At 36.6% G+C, this 19,013-nt stretch overlaps 1 protein-coding gene across 11 annotated transcripts in view; it reads left to right on the forward strand.

Moving 5' to 3' along the window:
- Positions 1 to 19,013, forward strand: part of RPGRIP1L (RPGRIP1 like) — a 141,314-nt gene that overhangs the window by 103,163 nt on the left and 19,138 nt on the right. For 8 of the 11 annotated variants that reach the window (XM_077830837.1, XM_077830835.1, XM_077830842.1 and 5 more), the window contains 2 exons: positions 9,525 to 9,708; positions 16,003 to 16,087. In XM_077830837.1, the coding sequence (XP_077686963.1) occupies positions 9,525 to 9,708; positions 16,003 to 16,087 (269 nt within the window). Of the gene's footprint in view, positions 1 to 1,136; positions 1,191 to 9,524; positions 9,709 to 16,002; positions 16,088 to 19,013 lie in introns of those variants that run through there. The other 3 variants (XR_013347609.1, XM_077830843.1, XM_077830844.1) reach the window with 3 other exon arrangements.

Consider the following 19,013-nt stretch of genomic DNA (forward strand, 5'->3'; position numbering starts at 1 on the left):
ACATATAAAGATTTGGTAAGGTGCCTTTAGATGAAAAATAGCAGTTATGTACACACTATGTCAGAAATTATAGTATATTTTTGGTAAATTCCAGGTAAAAGGAGAATACTATAATAACTAGTATAATTTGGATTTAACTTTAACAAGGAAGCCAGTGGTTATAAGTAACCTCTTGACTAGTTGGACTCTACTAGTTGATTAACCATTAAAAACATCTATTAATAATTTATTAACCCTTTATAAACATACCCTTAATGAAAAGTGTGACCAAAAACACTATTTTTAGTTATATTGGATTCCTTCTGAAATTCTTGAAGACTTTTTCATAAGGGTGAAGAAGCAGTAATTGGGTAAAACACTTATGCCTAAATTGGTAACGAATGAATGTTTTCTGGAAAACTGGAGCCCGTAAGTGGCTGACTTACTTTATGTTCTGTGGCATCAAGTTTTACGCAGAATAAAAATTGAATGTATGGTAATGGGTGCACATCAACACTGCTTAGTCACCCATTCAGAGGGACTAAATCTTTTTTTAAGCATCTGCCAAAATCTACACCTGGAGAGCAAATGCATGATACTCAAGTTCTGCTCTGGAAAAAAGGGTTTGTACAAATAGCTTTGTGAGATTCTGTATTTATTTTGTTGCAGTTATATGCAGATAAATTATAATAATTTTACAAGTCCAAAAAAAGTTTTGGATTTTCCCCTAAATATAGCCCTAAAAAACACTATCTAGAATTTGAATTTTCTCCAGCTCTCATACCATGTGTAATAAAGAGTCGTTAAATGGAATATTAACAATTTTGTTGGTGATACATAAATTCAGAATAGAATCCAGCTCACTCTCTCAGCTGTATTGGCTCTGCTCCACTGACAGGAAAAGAAAATAGTGTGAACTTACTTTTGTCATTAATTCGGACTTGGAATAAATGAGGAACAGGTGTACTGAGCAATAAGCTGCTATTTACATAATCACTTTTCATAGTACTAAGATGTACTCTTACTAACTGAAAATGTGCTGTTTGATAATTCCTTCTATGTATTTTCTTTATACTCCTTTGTAAAGAAACTAGCATGCAAAATACATAGATTTTAAAATATAAGCCCCATTTTTCTCTTCTCCCCCCACCCTTCAGAGTTAGGCCAGAGGTCTGGTATCTGCATTTGGGAAAAGAACATGGGGCATTCAGGTTTGTTGTCTTAGTTTCTTTTTTATAAGATATAACTACTTCATATTTTATCCTGAATGTCATTGTAAACAGCTGGCACACGCATTCTGTAACCTCAACATTGCCTAACTCCCTACAGACAGAAAGTACACAAGTGAGAGCTCTTTTATTAGGCAATCTTTTGCATTTCATCCATTAATATCTAAGGAGTCCTCCTTGCTTTTGAAATTAAAGGTAACTGAAGCCCACAAAGCATTTGCAATAATTTTCATGCTTGAATAGATGGTACTGAGGTGTCTAATTGACTATTGAGGTTGATGCTTAGTACTTTACTGTCATTTCATCCCGTTCTTGAAAAATGAGTGGTCAGTGTTTTACCATTGAAAAATCAAATTACTCTCTTCCTTGTGCTAGGCTGCAGTACAGAAGTGTGGGTTCCAACTGCACTGTTACAGTAACAATTATCTTTGCTGCATGCATAGCACTACTTGGAGGGGAGGAGGGAGCATTACAAAGCCACTGGAGCTTGTAAACACTGCAAATCAAATAATTCCAGATATTTATCTTTTTTATTTATTCCCCTTTAAAGATTATGAATTTTAAAAGTTAAAAACTGGCAACTAAAGGCAGAATCGAAGGGGAATGTGGGAAGAAAGCCTAAGCATAGCCAAGCTCAGGAGGAATCCCAAACAGCGTTTTATGTTGTTACATAAAGTTAACAGCAAAAGCAAACCACATAAAGGAAGGAAGTTTGGACAATATCCTCTGTGTGTCTGAGAACAGTATTCGGAGCAAAGTGCAAATGCCTCCTACTTATACATAGGTTTAATGCCATCATTAATGGTCATTTAGTAAGTAGAGTTTCAGATCCCCACAGTACCTTTTAGAGTATTTTCTAAGGTATTTGGTGTACAAGATGAAATGTAGAAAAGTTTTGGTTATGTGTAAACCGTTGGTGAGTTTCAGAGTAGCAGCTGTGTTAGTCTGTATTCACAAAAAGAAAAGGAGTACTTAGGCACCTTAGAGACTTACAAATTTATTTGAGCATAAGCTTTCGTGAGCTACTTCTCACTTCACTGGATGCAGTCAGTGGATGCACTGAATGCATCCGATGAAGTGAGCTGTAGCTCACAAAAGCTTATGCTCAAATAAATTCGTTGGTGAGTGTGTATTAGAGGTCCCCCTCTATGGAATCCACAGAAAATAGGAGTTGTTAGAGCCCCCCAGCTATAGTTTTGACTCTTTAGCTCATGCTATATCTACTCATGCATTTAGCTTTGGCGGTCCCCAGTTCAGTCCCCTGTGTATAAGCAAAGACAGTTCACCCTCTCATATGTGCTTAAGGAAATACTGTGACTAGTGGGGTCTATTTCTGTGCAGTGTTTTATAAGGAAATAAACTTGACAAAGAATGCTAAATGGGGAGCTAATTCTGGGCTCAATTATGCCTTATAGATACACACACGCACACACACACCCCACGTAGGGAACAGTGCAGAATCTCACTGCCCCTAAAGAGCCCCTCAGCATGCAAGAGGAGTGAGCCCTCTGCATAATTCATTAGATAGGTACAGTGTGTAGTCCCTTCTGCAACAGCCCAGCTCTCCTGGCTAATTTGGATGAGGAGCAGGGCTGTGTCCCTGTTTCCTCCCTGCCTTCAGCCCCTCTTTTTTGGCGGGGGAGGAGGAGCAAGGGAGGGCAATTTACAGGTAGCAGTCCCTGCCATTTAAGAGAGCTCAGGTACTACAGCGTAACTGGTCCACTGTACAGGAGGCTCCTTACTGCACACATTCAAGGGCCAGGTGCAATTTGATTTTTTTCTGTATAGAATGAAAAACAGTACTCCCTTAACAAAACTCATATAATGAGTCCTATTTATAGAAATAATTCCTTAGTCCTAGTCTACTTCTTCGCTCATGTGAGAGGTGGATGCCCAAATCTTTCTTTTTCGTTAACCCCAGATTTTATATATTAGCCTTTGTGTTTAGGGGAAAAAATAAAGTCAAATAAGCTGGACACCTAAAAATTGCAGTCAAGGAAATTTCATTCTTTGTTGAGATATTTAGGACAGCCTCATCTAAATCTTATTTTATATCTAACTTAGGTAGTATCTCACCTCTAGTATTTAAAAAGTCAGAGCTGAGAAATATAACGTAAGATGAAGATAATTACAGCATCGTTTTGACAAAGAATCTAATACTGGCATTCTGACAAATAAGACAGCTGAAAACTCTGCATGAGTCACTTTTACCTCAAGAGTCTACACGGATTTCATTTTTTTGGCTAAATATCAAACATCTACGTTTGATACTTTGGTAGAAATTTAAATTTGTACGTGAATTTACAGACATGAAAATCTTAATTAAATAATGCAGTTGAAGTAAGGAAATATGATTTTGACAGATTTGTGCTCCTTTAGGTTTCCTGCATCCATTCCTACAAGCCTACTCTCAAATTATTTCTCTCCGTGAAGAACTTTGCCACCAAGGCACAAGAAGAGTGTATATTTTCCATAGTAATAGTTTGAGTCTCCATCTGGCAGACAGCTAATATAAAGAAAGGGCACATGGATACCACCTTCTCCCACAGGTTACCATAATTTCCAAATGACTAGTTAAAGCAAAAGGGGAGAAAGCCAGAGCAGTATTTGAAGAAGATTCCTTCTAAGTATAACTTGTATTAGTGTCCCATGGCAGTGATTGAAGAAGGATAATTCTCATTTCATTGACCATTGTTTCTGCAAAGTCCCAACCAAGAGATCTTTTTTTAAATTGTGGATTTAATAAGGGTCTGACAGATGAGAGTGCTACTAAGAAACTGAAATTTTTATCTTTTATCTCAATCACGTGATCTCGGTCAGGGTGGTCAAAGGAATTATTGCTGTCATCTGTTGAGTGAGTATCTACTGGATCCAGACTGTTGGTTTGTTAACAGAACCATGGTTCACATTGTCATGCATCTCTCATCAATAAAATCAATCAGACTGGCATTCTTGTGGCAACTGTCAGAGGGAGGTGAAAAAAACCCACTGTTTTATTTACTTTTCAATCACTTTTGCTTACTCAGGTGTTAGCTGTATTTTGAGCTGTGAAAAAAACCAGGTTTTTAAAGAAAGTAATAGTTATTTTTTTCAGTGTTATTGGGTTTTATCATTGGGTTTTTCATGAATTATTGATCTTGTCACTCACATGTATTTGCATGCATATAACCTATTTGAAAGTGTTTTGTTACTAGAAACATTAATCTCTAATTTATTATTGTAATTTCAGCCTGTGTTCTAAAAAGTAAAATCTAAAAAAGGAGTGATGAGAACTTCAAGGTTAGGCCAGTTAGGAAATCATAAGAAAGTTGTAGAACGTTCTACCTTTTAAGAAGGTAATTGGTGAAACAGATGTTGCTAACAGGAAGAATCAACGGGCATTGCATATGGAAAAGAGGGTTGTGGATTGAGCTGTGAACTATTAGGAAGCTTGGTTTGCTAGAATCTAAAACCTCAGGAAGGAGGGGAAAGCAGGGCCAGCTCTAGGTACCAGCAAACCAAGCCCGTGCTTAGGTCAGCACTTTTCAACGGGATGGCACTCTGGCCCTTTTTTTTTGCACTTGGGGCGGCAAAAAACCTAGAGCCGGCCCTGGGGGAAAGGCATCTGATACCATGGTTCTGTGTAAAGCTGGCTGGCGTAGCTTGTTTTTCAGTCTTCAGTTTTCAGTATTGAATTTACTAGCTGGTGGTTTTTCATTCAGTCAGTCGTGAATGTGAATAGTAGTAAATGTATTACTGCAAAACAATGGACAAAATGAGTGATTTAAAGGAAAGGTTGAGTCAGTATTCCCTGTATATACTCCCCAGACATATTTAAATTCACAAGTCTGCTACTAGTTGCTGCAAGTGAAGAAACAGAAAAAATGAAAGGAAGAATTAAAATAATAATAAATAAAATAAAATAATAAATAATTAAAATAATTATAATCATTAATACAAGTTGGTTGGTAAAAAGAAAAGAAGTGCCTACTGCAACATTTATGTGAGTGGGCCTTTGTCCGAAGAAAAGGGTGTTGCCCCTGTAAGGCCTCAGAGCAGGTGGCACGAAGATGGAAAATTTACGGGGATGGAGAGGAAGCAGTTGGGGCCAGGTTAGGACAAGGTCACTGCATTGCTCTTCCTGTTGACCAGAAGCGCGGGAGAAGTATTTATATCCTATGCAGCCTTGTAGAGGCCCTCCTTTACCAGGATCGGGGTGGCAGCATCCACCCAGGCATGAACTTGGCAAAAGGACATGTTGTAGACATTAGGCTAGCTGCCCTTTTCCTTGAGGGGCTCAGAAGGAATTATTCCCCTCACTGCCATATTGGCCAAGGTGGTTGGGTTTTTTTGCCTTTGCCATAGCTAGTCTGGAGTAGAGTAGGGGGGTTAGGTTATAATGTCGCAATTTCATACATAAAACTTGTGGAAGATGTTCAGTTCAGGTATTCAGTATGCAAGGGATATCGGTTGTTGAATAAAATGCTTTGGAAAATGATTTGAAGGGAAGCATCCCTTAAGAGAACCAAATAAGTGGGAGATTAGTCTTCATCAGGGAGCTGACCCTGCCCCTCCCCCTCCTTTTTCTGGCCCCCTTTAAGGGAGTTGAGGAAAGGGATTTTGAGGAGTTCTACATCTGGGTAGTGGAAAACAAACTCCTATCGTTCATGCACTGTACAGTTGGTTGCCAGGTTCTCCCAGATAGTATAAGTGAATAAAGTTATGCCCTTATTAAACCACATCCATGACTTCCTGTCTTTCTTCTGGCATGGACAGACAATGAGAAATGACTCCGTAATGGACAGAAACATCCAAGCAGATTACTGCCTAAAACTGTTGATTCTGAGGGTGAAATCTTGGCCCTTTGGAGTTATCCCATTGATTTCACTGTGGTCAGGATTTCACCCTGGGTCTGTAAAGAAACTGTAGAATATAGTGTACTAGTTGCTGTAGATGTCATACAAGAGTGCATAGAAACATATTCCAGGTTTGTCTTTGCTGTTTGCTCAGACAAAAGAAATTCAATGAAAAAGTCAAGAAATAAATGCAACTACTCTAAACTTCTGATGTCTTAGTATTCGGCGCATTACTTAAACCTTCTTGAAAAAAGAAGCAATACCTAACACAGTCCTAAAGCACACTGTGGGAGTTCAACGATTCTTCTAAGTTCATCAGCCTCATTGGCCCAGAACTTCAACTGGTGTCAATTGGTGTATTTCTAGCTGAAGTCAGTGAAGCTATGCTTATTTACAAGGGCTGAGGATCTGGCCTGTGTTTGGGTTTGTTTGTTTTTCCCTTGAAGTATAGGAGAACTGAAGCCCCCGTCTCCCAGTAATATTCAATGGCACTATAATATAAATTTTTATAATAGTATCCAAACACCATATGTATATTGAAATGAAGTCTGAGGAGGATTTCCAGCAATGCATAGCACACAGCTTAAATTACAAAGGTCTCTCCAGAGAGGCATTAAACTTGACTTGACAGATCACAGACTGATGGCAATATTGTTTCATTCTTAGGTATCTAAATATAATAAAAATGCTCCTATATACAACTAGAAGCAACATGTAACTGAACTACCCTAACACTAATACCATACACTATTGCAAGCCAAAATCCTGAAATATTAAATTGTTTCATTGCTTAATAAGTCTATCAGTAGCATAGATTGTTCTATCATTACTGCAGCAACTCATATAATCCATTGAAACATTTCTTAAATTTGTTTTATTACTACATCAACAACAAAATGTCTAGTTTCCATCAAAGCAAAATTATTATATACTGGACCCTCGCTAGAATGCGGGATTTGGGATCCATGCACGTTAACGCGGGGACCGCGTTAAAATGAATTCCAATTAAAGTAGTTAAATTTGGGATCCAGGGCTGTGACCGCGTTATATGCGAATTCGTACTATATACTCGCACATTCTAGCGAGGGTCCGGTGTAATTGGTCATGATAAACTAGTTATTTTTCACTGTAATTAAACCTAATAAGTGGGCTGTGGAGAATGAAGAAAAATCTAACACTTAGAGAAACAGAAAAATATGAATATATATTTTTCTGCAGCCTAGTACCAAAGATTGTAGTTTAAAACTTCATTCATAGCTGATATTAGTTGTGCCATTTATTTTTATTTATACGAACTTTGTGGTTTTTATACTAGTAGTGAAATATGACTTCAATACTAGCTGTTAGTCTTTAGCAGTTGCATAGTTTGATTTGCAAATGTAAATTATCTTTTAAAAAAATCAGCGTATGTTCTCTTTAATATACACTGTGTTGCATGCTTCATAATAATAAAACCATGACTCTAAATATTCTTTTTTAAAGTCTAGAACAATTCATTTATTTTTCTTCTAATTTTGTAAGTGCAACTTACTATTATTTGTCGCCTTAAAAATTAGAAAGCAGTATGCCATCAATAGGTGGATTTTCCCCTCTCCTCTGTTTGAAAATGGAAACTAATATAAATGTTTTTTTCCTGTAGCATACTATTACAAATGCTAAGTATTTCAAACAAAATTTTAAGTTATGTGAAAAGACTTGATAATACAGTATATTTGGTTTTCACTTATAAACTATTGTATGTGTACAAACTAGTTTGACATAACTGCTAAATATGTTGGGGGGGGAGAACCCCTTAGAAATCACTTTAAATGCATCTGCTAATATATCTGTACAATGGAAAAAGAAAAGAGTTGTTTCTGTAGTAAAATTAGACAATAGAGCCAATTTCACTTTTTTATGCATGTGAATGTAGAGTGCTTGAGGTTATTAGTTGAAACCGAGTAACCTTTCTTGGCTTTCATCTCTTTCTTTTCAAATTTGAATATGAAAAGCATATTCAAGTCAAAGACCATCACTTTAATGACATTTGGCAGTCATTTGATTTATTAGGCTTTAGAAAAAAAATTCCTTTAAATATTTCATCATACTATGCTAATCCTAGTAATATTGCCAGCTGAAGCCATGTACCTGTATTAGTGGAGACAGAATGGTGTGGAATTTTCTCTGTCATCCTTGTAAAATTTCCATGAATCTACTGAATAATAAAACAACGTTATTGAAATATTCAGATTTGGGTTTTTAGTTAAAGTGTCTTAGGATACATAATAAAAGAAAATGTCTTTTGAAGGAGGGGGTAAAATTACTTCATCAAATATTGAAAGGGCTTGACAGCAATGAAAATTTTTCTTTATGAAGGATATTTTTACAATAGGATACTCATGCTTTTCAATGTGATTAATTATATAATATGCTTTGAAATGCATCAGCAACCACCATAATGTGGGTGAATTTGCTGTTCTTACACTGAAGTCTAGAAAACTGATCTTCTAAACAGTCTTATTTTTGAATTTTATCATTGTTACTTCAGATGATTTGAATTTAGAACCAGAAGTCTTCAAACACCATATAGGAGAAATAGTCATTAATGCAGATAACAACTTAAAAAAAAAAAAAGTTTAGAAAAACTTGACAGTTGTGAACTGTGAGGAGTTCTATTTGCTCTTTGAAGAACAGAATCTCATCCTTTGAATGTTCATCTGTGTAGTCTAATTCTGAAATCACAGTGGTTTTTCTTTCTTTGAAATCACAGAGTTATTCAAGGAAATGTTTGTTTGCCCCTTTGTTATGTTTAACACCAAAAATCTCCGTAGTAGGGTACAGTACATTATAAAGTTAACAAACAAAACAAACCTACTCAAAAACCTGCCAAGATTACAAAAATTGCAAAGGGGTACAAAGCAACAGTTTCAAATATAAAATGTCAAAATGTCAAAATTAAGACAAAAATATAAGGAAAAAGAAATTATGTTGAAGGCCGATTTAGAGTTTTTAAATATACTATCAAAATATTCATTTAAATATTAATTTAACTAGACAAGGTGAGTTTAATATGTGAAATTGAGTGACCCATAAGTACTGTATTACTTCATGTGACATCATATGTTTTAGATCAGATCTAGTTTAATAGCAATGCAATCTTCAGTAGGCATATAGTGATAGTCATCCAATTGGAAAAGTTTGATCCATAATATTGTTGAGACTTTTTCAAGTGGGTTACTAAATGATGATAAATGTATATACAACACCTTTGCTACTGTACAACTGCTATGGAAGTATTTTCATTCTCAAATAAAAATGAGGAGTCTATTGCAAAAACAGTTAACTGAAAACACGGGGGCATTACAACCTCAGTGTATCTCTGTCATAATAAATCATGTTCTACTGTACAAAACATCCCAGTGACTTACATGTTTGTTTGTTCAAGTTGACATTACAAGAAATATGGTGTGTTTATGGTTTGTTTGTTTGTTTTTTAAAACAGCCAATAGAAAAAATTCGGATTGAGATTATATCCCTAAGTCTCACTGATTCCCGAGTTGCAATGGATGACACAATACAGCGACTGTTTGTAGAATGCAGATTCTACAGTTTCCTTGCAGAAGAGACACCAGTGTCCCTTCCTAAACCAAAAAGTGGACAGTGGGTCCACTACAATTTTAGCAATGGTAAGTATGATATATTTGTGAACACTCTCATGACTTCTATTAAACTCAGTCCTATAGAAAATGTTTAATAAATTCTGATTCCTTAACACTCTTGATTACAGTAAAGTTGGATATTTCAGTTGTATCTGCCATTTCTAAATATTCTTTTAGAAAATAGCACAGATGCCATACAAGATAGATAGATAGATATGTATAGGGGTTTATTTCTGCTGGTGCAGATTCTCATAGCTGCTTTGAAATCAATGAAGCTATGACAATTTACATCAGGCGAGAATGTGTCTCTGAAAATGGAAATACCTATAGAATACCAGAGACTAAATGATCTTTATCATGTTTTAAACAAAGTGTTTAACCATCATAGTGCAAAAGAGGCTAAACCACCCAGAAAGTCATTAATCAATAGCATCGTATGGAATTCCAACATCCAAACACAAGTTTAATTAGAAATCGTATAATTAGATGTGCCTATATCTTTGGAACACACAGCATTGTTTTAAGCATAATCTCTTTGCCAAACAGGAAGTTATTCCTGCTGCTAATATTTTGATTGTGAGTCTTGAATTCTCAGTGACTTCACATTATCTCAATCTCGAAACTTGATGTACTTGCTGCATTTTTTTCTATTTAACTACAAAAGTCTATTAATATATTATTACTCAGTCCAAGCTTCAGTAATGTGATGTGGACTTAAATTTGAGTACTTGAGGTCTTCTCTAACTAAAGTACATAGGAACAGGTCAACAGATGTGATCGTTTTGGCAAACTGGGGAGATACCTTTAAATTGAAATTAGATAACTCTTTTTTGGAAACCAAAATATATAATAAGTATATAACCAATATATAATGGCCTTTATTAACAGGTATAAGAATGAGTGATCTTATGTACTATAATCCCTAAAGCACATTAATGGGGCCCTTAATATACGAGGCCTACACTACTTTTAGAAGTGCTGATTCAGTAAAGTTGGACTGTTAGACTAACATCAGGTAGCAAATGAAGAAAGAAATAGACATATTGGGTGAAATCCTGGCCACATTGACATCAATGGCAGAACTTCCTTTGACTTCAGTGGGGCCAGGAGCTGAATCACAATGGTTGTCTAAAGACTGGGGGAAAAAAGACATGGTTTGGTGATATATGTAAAAAGATTAGCAGTAGGACAGTTCTATACTGTACCGACAATCTGTATTAATAATATTGCAATTTCTAATAATTTTTTGGTGAATGTCAGTATTGGGTGTTTTTCTTTAAATCCCCAGGTCTGGAGTCATGTGATTATGTGAGAATCTCAGCTTTCATTTAAAAACTTTTTAAAAGTTTCTAAGGCTTATGATTGCTAAACCCTAAAGACCCAAATATCAGAATCCAGAATTTATTATTTTTTAAAATCTCATTAGTTTTGAAATCAGTATCATGACTTTTGGGGATCTGACTTGTGATTTTTGAATGATTGGGGTTGGCAATAATGCATTTAATTGTTTTTAACTTTACTAATCGAAACCTGGGATATAACAACCCTGGTTTTCCATTTGCAGTTGTAATGTAAAACTGTTTTTAACTTAGAATATCCTAGCAAATAATTCTTTAGAAATACTTTTTGTCTTAATGGCTACCATGTTCTAATTTGCAGCACTTTTCCAATATGCTTGACTTATTCTCGCTAGTGTTTTACTTCGATAACTGGTCCTCTAATTTCTACTTAATTCTAGCTTTGCGTATAAGGGAAAAGTCCTAATAAATTTGCTGTTTGATAATGTCAGTGAGGAGGCCAATAATCTAATAGTAATGAATTCTCTGTGTGGGGGGTGGGGTGGGGGGTGTTTACTATAGCTTTATTCCGTCTCTTATTCATACCTAATTAGATTTGAGTATGTAGAATATTTGGGGTTAATTGAATATTTTCTTTAATAAAAATGAGATTTATATGGAGAGAAAGAAATGTACTTTGAGCTTAGAGGCAAGCTAATAGTATTCTAGATTTTGTATGAAAAAAATCATAGTAAACCCACAAGTAATTTAAGAAATCATTAATTCTGGTAAATAAAACCTTATTGAGTTTTTATTATTTTATTTATAACTGAAGAAGTGTTACATTTTTGTTTTTTAAATGTCATTATGTCTTAGCTGACATAGAATGATCTATTGGAATCTTTAATAAGCAACCGTTATTTTAATTATTTAACACCACCTTAACATTTGTGATTTCATTATGAGATAGCTGCAGACTAGCTTTACAATTAGTAAAAACAAATCTTGTAAAAGAATAATATCTTAGATAATCTCAGTTGATCAGTGCATGGAAGATCCAATCCACAAAATGAATTCCCCATTTCTAGGCAGAAGCAGGGTAGTTCCCCTATCGGTAAGTCTCTGTAGCTCCCCATAAATGGTGCTCTGCTGAGCTCAGAGGACAGGGAGGGAAGCAAATCTCTTGGATTTTGGCATGGAAGTCTTGGTTGGAGGTAAATCAGTTTAGAGTTGCATTATGTCACTATAAGTCCCCTACATAGCTGTCCTTTGGGACAGGCTCTGCAAGAAAATTTTCCTAAAAATCCATGAGTGCTTCCAAACTCTACAGCCCCCCAAAACCATCCCAGGTAAGGTGATAGTGCGAGGAAAACTTAATCACCTCTTCTTCATCTCAGACATGTTCCTACAGTTTTTCTTTCACAAGGGGGAGTGACCTGAGCCATAATAAGCAGTTTATTCGCGTAGACTTTTCAATACAGGTGAAACATTTAGAATAAAATTAGTGTCTGCTAACTGTATGAATGCCATGTCAAAGTACACATTTCAGAGTGAATCTAGCTTTTATTTCATTCAGTCTGAAAAATATGGGAAACATTTTGAGGATCCAGGTAAAACCCACATTTTGTTCAACCTGGAATAAATAGGTACATTGAGATTTGACTCTTAATTTCACCTAAAATATATTTTCAGGACAATACAAAAGATCAAGTTTAGTTGACAAACATTGATAACAAGGAAACAGCATTTATATTTCATAGGGATGGAAAATATTGCTATGAGAATGCTGAGAAGGCAAGAAAGTGGTTAGGAAATAAGATAAATGATAGCAGGTCTGAAGAATGTTATCTTTGCTTTATATAAACCTTCCAGGGGATTGACAATAGAATGGAAAAGATTAATGAAATCTTCCAAAGTTTTTATGAGACTTACACAGATCAGAAGCCTTTGTCTCTGAGGAGTGAAGAGTTGATTATATGGACAAAATGGAGTTATGTTAGTAGATGAAGAGGAGACAGAACTTCTGATTTCCTTGTTAATGGTGGGATACATTTTGGTTTTAAAATAAATTAATGAAGGGGCTGGACTCTAAGGAAATTTGGTTTCCTTGGTAAAATTCTGTAACAATGTTAAGGCAGTATTAGCCCTAATATTGGAAAGCACTCTTGATTATATAGTTCAAAGAGATGGTTCCTTTCCTCTACCACACATCAATACTAGATAAGGCACTGATTCCTCATAATTTTGATGGGACCCCGTTTCAGCCTTTACAGTAAATACTCTTATTAGAGAGGTCCCAGAAAGTATTAAAGAACTTAAACCTAATCTTCTGTACTGATATTATGGTGGCTGTCTTGGAATGCACTATACCAGTAATGAGGTACAGGAGTTTCAAAATCTTTCAGTTTTTAGGGTTACTTTGGAACAAATTGAAAATGATCATTCTGGATACAAACTGTCATTAGTTAGTGTTACGTGGTCCTCCAGCTATTGGACACAAATATGAGATGCTGTATGCATTGGAGCGGTGTTGTAATCCTGAGTAGTTTGAGCATTTGAAAGCAGAGTTATTCACCACTAAATCTAAAAATCAAAGTTTCTCATCACTGTGGTTAGTCATCCTCCACCCAAGCTTGCCTAGGTTTCTTAAGATACATACTGTATATTCTAGATTTCCATGGGTGAGAAATGAATTCAGGTGTTCAGCTTTGAATATATATTTTCTTTATTATAGAATAGTTTCAGATTTAGAATTAGAAGATTTAGGAAACTTCAGCCAGGGTCGGGAAGCCGCTGGTGATGTGGTGAGTCCTTTGAAGTTGTTTGGTTGTCTGCCTGCTGCCTCCCCATCAGTTCCTTCAGCGGTCCCTGGAGTTTTCAGCAAATAGCACATGTGGGAAGGCATCCACACACCCAGAGGAATACCAGATGGCAGTGATAACTGATTTTGCTATCTGCCAGTATAAGTAGGCAAAGATGCTGAAGATGGAGGACTGAGAGGATTTAGGGGTCTGACAAACTGTGGTGACTCCTATAGACTATAGATCCCTTGCTTTCATTTAACCAGAGGATGCAAAAATGATGTGATTTCAGGAAGATTCCAGATCTCAGTGATGTTGGCTGTTACCTGGAAGTAACTCCTATTAATAAGGATGCTTGTTCCTTTGCTCCTGCTGGAGAGGTGGAGATTGGGAAATGGATTTGGACTAATCCCAGCTCCACTGACCATGTTCATACAATTAACTGGGAACACTGGAGAGCCCAGGACTCCGTAAAGCATGCTCTTCGTAGCAATTATTCTCTTCATAAAGATTTGACAGGTTTCAGAGTAGCAGCCGTGTTAGTCTGTATCCGCAAAAAGAAAAGGAGTACTTGTGGCACCTTAGAGACTAACAAATTTATTTGAGCATAAGCTAATAAGATAATAAATTTGTTAGTCTCTAAGGTGCCACAAGTACTCCTTTTCTTTTTATAAAGATTTGAGAAGCTCATCTGTGAAGAATTAGATTGAGCCTCCATAGAATTCTTTGAACTTCTGGATCCCAATTCTCTCTATTTCCCAGTAGGATGAATAATTCCCATTGAAGTAAATGTGTGTTACTCATACAATGGGGAGTGGAAGGGGTAGAAATCAGGCACCCCAGAGAATGTGTAAAGTGTAGACTCCTGTCAGCATGAAGTGAGGGATGAGAAATCCTTAATGTGAGATGGAGAGAGGAATGAGTATTCCTGTGGGTGTATAATATGGTGTGGTGAGTGGGAGGGTAAAGGGGGATTTCTTAGTGGTGGAGGGAGAGTAGGGAAGAGATTCCTTAAATAGGAAAAGGAGGAAAGCCATTTCTCTGGTCACATCTCCTTCACATGATCTTCCAAACACAACCCCCCACCCCCACACCCCATGGGAGATAATGGAGTGGTGAGTCCCCTCCAGCCCTGCAATCATGAGTTCAGCAGGGGAACTAGGACTGTTCATGTGAATGGAATGGGGAAAAAAGAAAAAGCATAATAGACACAATATCTGTCATATATATTAGAAATGGAACAGACTTAGGAATTCCCAGCCAGCCTGACTCCTGGAAGCCAATGGACGGGTGTCCCCTACAATATGATTTCCACTGCTTGATATTGTTGGGTTTTAATTGTCCCTATCTGATGGGGTTTACACCATTTCCTTTGGAAGCCTGTTCCGCATTAATACATCTTTTCAGGAAGTTTCTCAAGCAGAAATCTTTCTTAATTTAATTTCTTTATTCCTAGTTTCACCTCCATGCAGTGAAGCATAATAATTCCTCCTCTCCCTTGCTTTTTAAATCCTTCTAATTCTTGGAGACTGTTACCATGTCCTAAGAAAGAGGCCCCTTTCCAATGAAGGAAGTCCATGCCAGAAACCTTCATATGGAATTTTCTAAAACCCTTTTTCTAATTTTCTCATCATGGTTTTATCTCGTGGGATTTTACCGTCTTTCACTTTCGTGGTACAAAAGAATTAAGTCTGGACTGGTGGTGGGTGTGTTTCTAAACGAAAGCAATACAGCTTTTTTTTTTTTTTTTTTTAAATATCAAGCTGTGGGTTTCCTCAGTCCACTGGTCTAGATGCCTCTCTTATTGCGTGTTGTGGCGGGAGGAGGATTAAATTACCGAGGCTGTCAGAAAGGACAAGCACTCTGCCATACATTATCATTATTACTAGCTTCTTGGGTGAAAGAAAATGCAGTAAATCCCCTCATATACAAAGCAATAAAGACCACTAGCTTTTACAGTCATGACTGCCAGTGCTATTAACAGAATAACAGCCATGTGGCACACTTAGATGCTGCTTCTATCTTTTCTGACATTGTGCACATAAAGGTGGCAGTGACATGACATTGGATCACATGACTGTTTAGATTTAATTCTAGCTTTCATTGTTGCATTTCTTAGGAAGCACTGAGGAAGGAAACTTGTTTTTTCTCATTTTTTTTTCTCTGAATGCCAAAAACAAGATTATTCTAATTTTAGTTTATAAGTAATCATATTCATTTGGGGTTTTTGGTTTGCTTTCCAGTGATTCACGTGGATAAGGTGAATAACCTTGCAAGGAGAGAATTCCTCAAATCTGTACTTCAAGAATCAGAGTTGAATACTGGCAGGTAAATATTGGTGGTGCAACACCAGACAAAGTCTTTGTAAATACATGCATACAGTTTGTGACATGGCATACCTTGTAACAATTTCTTGTTGAAGAAATATCTCTGAGAAGTTGTTAGAACTTAGCACCAACTCAGGATAACTTAAGGTTGATTTAAGTTCCCAGTAGTATGTTATAACTGCGTATTATGGTTGACTGCAATATAAAGCAGAGCTGGAGCCCTACTATAGTATTTTCATTTTATGGCATGTGACATGCCTTCCAGTGACATGAATTGCATGTGTCACACTGGCTTGTCAGCCACCTAAACTTTGATGTGGTGACATGCATGTCCCTTCCCTGAGTGGTTTTTCATATGCCTTGAAATGATGCAACCCTCTCTCACTGTTCGTAAAAGCAATTTCCATTGTGTCACATTTTGTTCAGCACACAGTGTTCTGGGAAAGTTAAGTAAATGTATATTATCAATGTTATACCTGTGACAGATTTAAAAGTGTATTTATGAATTAAGATAATCCATTCATTGCATACTGCTCTCCAAGTATTCCAGGGAGTGTAGGAAACCCACAGGGTGTCCTTGTGTCCTGTATTTAGTCCAGGGGTTCTCAAACTGGGGGTCGGGACCCCTCAGGGGATCGCAAGGTTATTACACGGGGGTTGTGAGCTGTCAGCTCACAACCCCCGTGTAATAACCTTGCGACCCCCTGAGGGGTCCCGACCCCCAGTTTGAGAACCCCTGGACTAAATATCCTCCACCCCAATACCTGTTTCTCCTCCAGCATTTGTAATGGTGTTAAATATATAAAAATGTGTTTTTAATTTATAAGGTGGGTTCGCACTCAGAGGCTTGCTATGTGAAAGGGTTCACCAGTACAAAAGTTTGAGAACCACTGATTTAGTCTAAAGCTGTGTATAAGTTCATGTAGCAGACTGCTGTTAGCTACATGAATGACAAAGTTTGAGTGTAAATTAATTGTACCAGAGCTAATTGTAATTTACTATGTTTGTTCAGGTCCAAACTTCTTTGGATGGTAGCATACATATTATTTGTTTTTACTAAAAACAAACAAAAAACTCAACAATAATTATACTGTTTTCTTTTGGAGGCCAGCCATCACAAATGTAGAGGACCCATTGATGTGAAGATCCATGCCATTTACAGGATAGTGGAATACCTACTAATTGTGTTTGAAGTGTGAGGTCATTTAATTATTTACACATTCACAGATACCCAGTGACATGTAAGGACAGAGTTTGGTAATAAGATAGTTGTGTCTCTTTCTTCAATTTAACTTTAAAATTGAGTTCCATCCCTTGGCCAGAAGACAATTTTTAATTAAATCGGACAGGAAGCAGATCCCATAAGAGCATGGAAATATCACATCAAAAGCATGTTGAAGTTCCAAAATACAAATAAATTTTCATTTCAACAAATAAGCAGAGGACATCAGTTTTACCATGTAAATTAGCAAGTTGGAGAACACAGTATACTAGAGAATGCAACAGCACAGAAAACTAAGTCTTATTTTTTTTCTACCAAGGGTACATTCAGTGAGGCAAATAGCTATTCATGTAGGCCAAATACAGTAATTATATTCATTTCACACATTTGCCAAGCAGCATCTGAGCCATCTTGCAGAACAGCTCATAGTCACTATGAAACAACTGAAGGAAGTAGAAACAGCAATGGCATCCTCACCATGACAAAAAATCCCTTCTCTTTGTGCTCACTTTCACTGAAATTAATTTTGTGTTGGTGGAACATTTATCATAGCTTGGAGCCCTGGACTATGGAGATATTTGGATTCTGCGCTGACTCAACATCAGGACAAGAGACTTGCTACTAGTCCAGTCTCCAGTTCTGTTCCAACAATGGGACCACTAGGAGAGGAAACCCATGACATGGCATGATCCTCCCCAAAGCCATTGGTTTTGGATCTTGCTCATTTTAAAACTGGCTTAGCTGCTCCCTCAACACGTTTGCATTCACACGGCCTTACGTAATAATATCAGGGCTTTTTTAGCTGAAACAGGAACTAAACTAATTATTTAAAGTTCAGGAAACAAAATGAACGTGGATATGAATATCAGTCAAAATTGGCTGCACATGGTCAGGGCAAACATTTTGGTTTTATTATAAATGCAGGTCTATGAGGGGGGTACATATTCAGGTTTTGGTGGGGAGAGATCATCTTGGGCAGCTTTTCAAATGAATCCTCACCCTATCACATGCAACATAGATGAAGTGACATTGTAAGGACACTTAAATACTACAGTGATGGGGTGCCATATTAGAACCTGCATAAATATATGGCTAAGATGGCAGACATATCCAATTTTGCTTTTCTGGGAGGAAAATCACGGCAATGAAAGCCCTTTGAGAGATGGAAAGAAGTAAAAAAGAGGTGAAATTCAGAAATCCTTAGGTCTTCATGAGAAGATGGACATGCATTTCTGGTAAATATATGCTTATATGTGAAATTAGTCTGATAAATAGCATATCTCCACTCTCATCCATTATCCTTTTCTTAAAGAACAATGTGTCTTTCTTTTAAAACTTTCCCTTTATTTTTTTATTAGTTTATATTTAACACAGTACTGTACTGTTTGCTTTTTTTTTGTCTCTGCTGCTTCCTGATTGCGTACTTCTGGTTCCAAGTGTGTGGTTGACCAGTCAGTTTGTAACTCTGGTGTTCGTAACTCAGGTTCTACGGTATTGGAAGCCAAATGCTGTTGCCATTGGTGTTTGATCTTCTGGATCGCTTTAAAAGTTAAAGTACTCTCTAAAGCCACATCTATGATATAAACACAGGGATTAAATCTCATTGACATTGATATTTTCATAGATTTTTAACATAACATATTTGGTAATAAGCTGCAGAGCCAAACTTTTGTGATGTGATCAAATCTTATAATCATAGCAATGA

The sequence above is a fragment of the Eretmochelys imbricata genome, chromosome 12, assembly GCF_965152235.1.
Source record: "Eretmochelys imbricata isolate rEreImb1 chromosome 12, rEreImb1.hap1, whole genome shotgun sequence".
In the NCBI taxonomy this organism is placed as follows: Eukaryota; Metazoa; Chordata; order Testudines; family Cheloniidae; genus Eretmochelys; species Eretmochelys imbricata.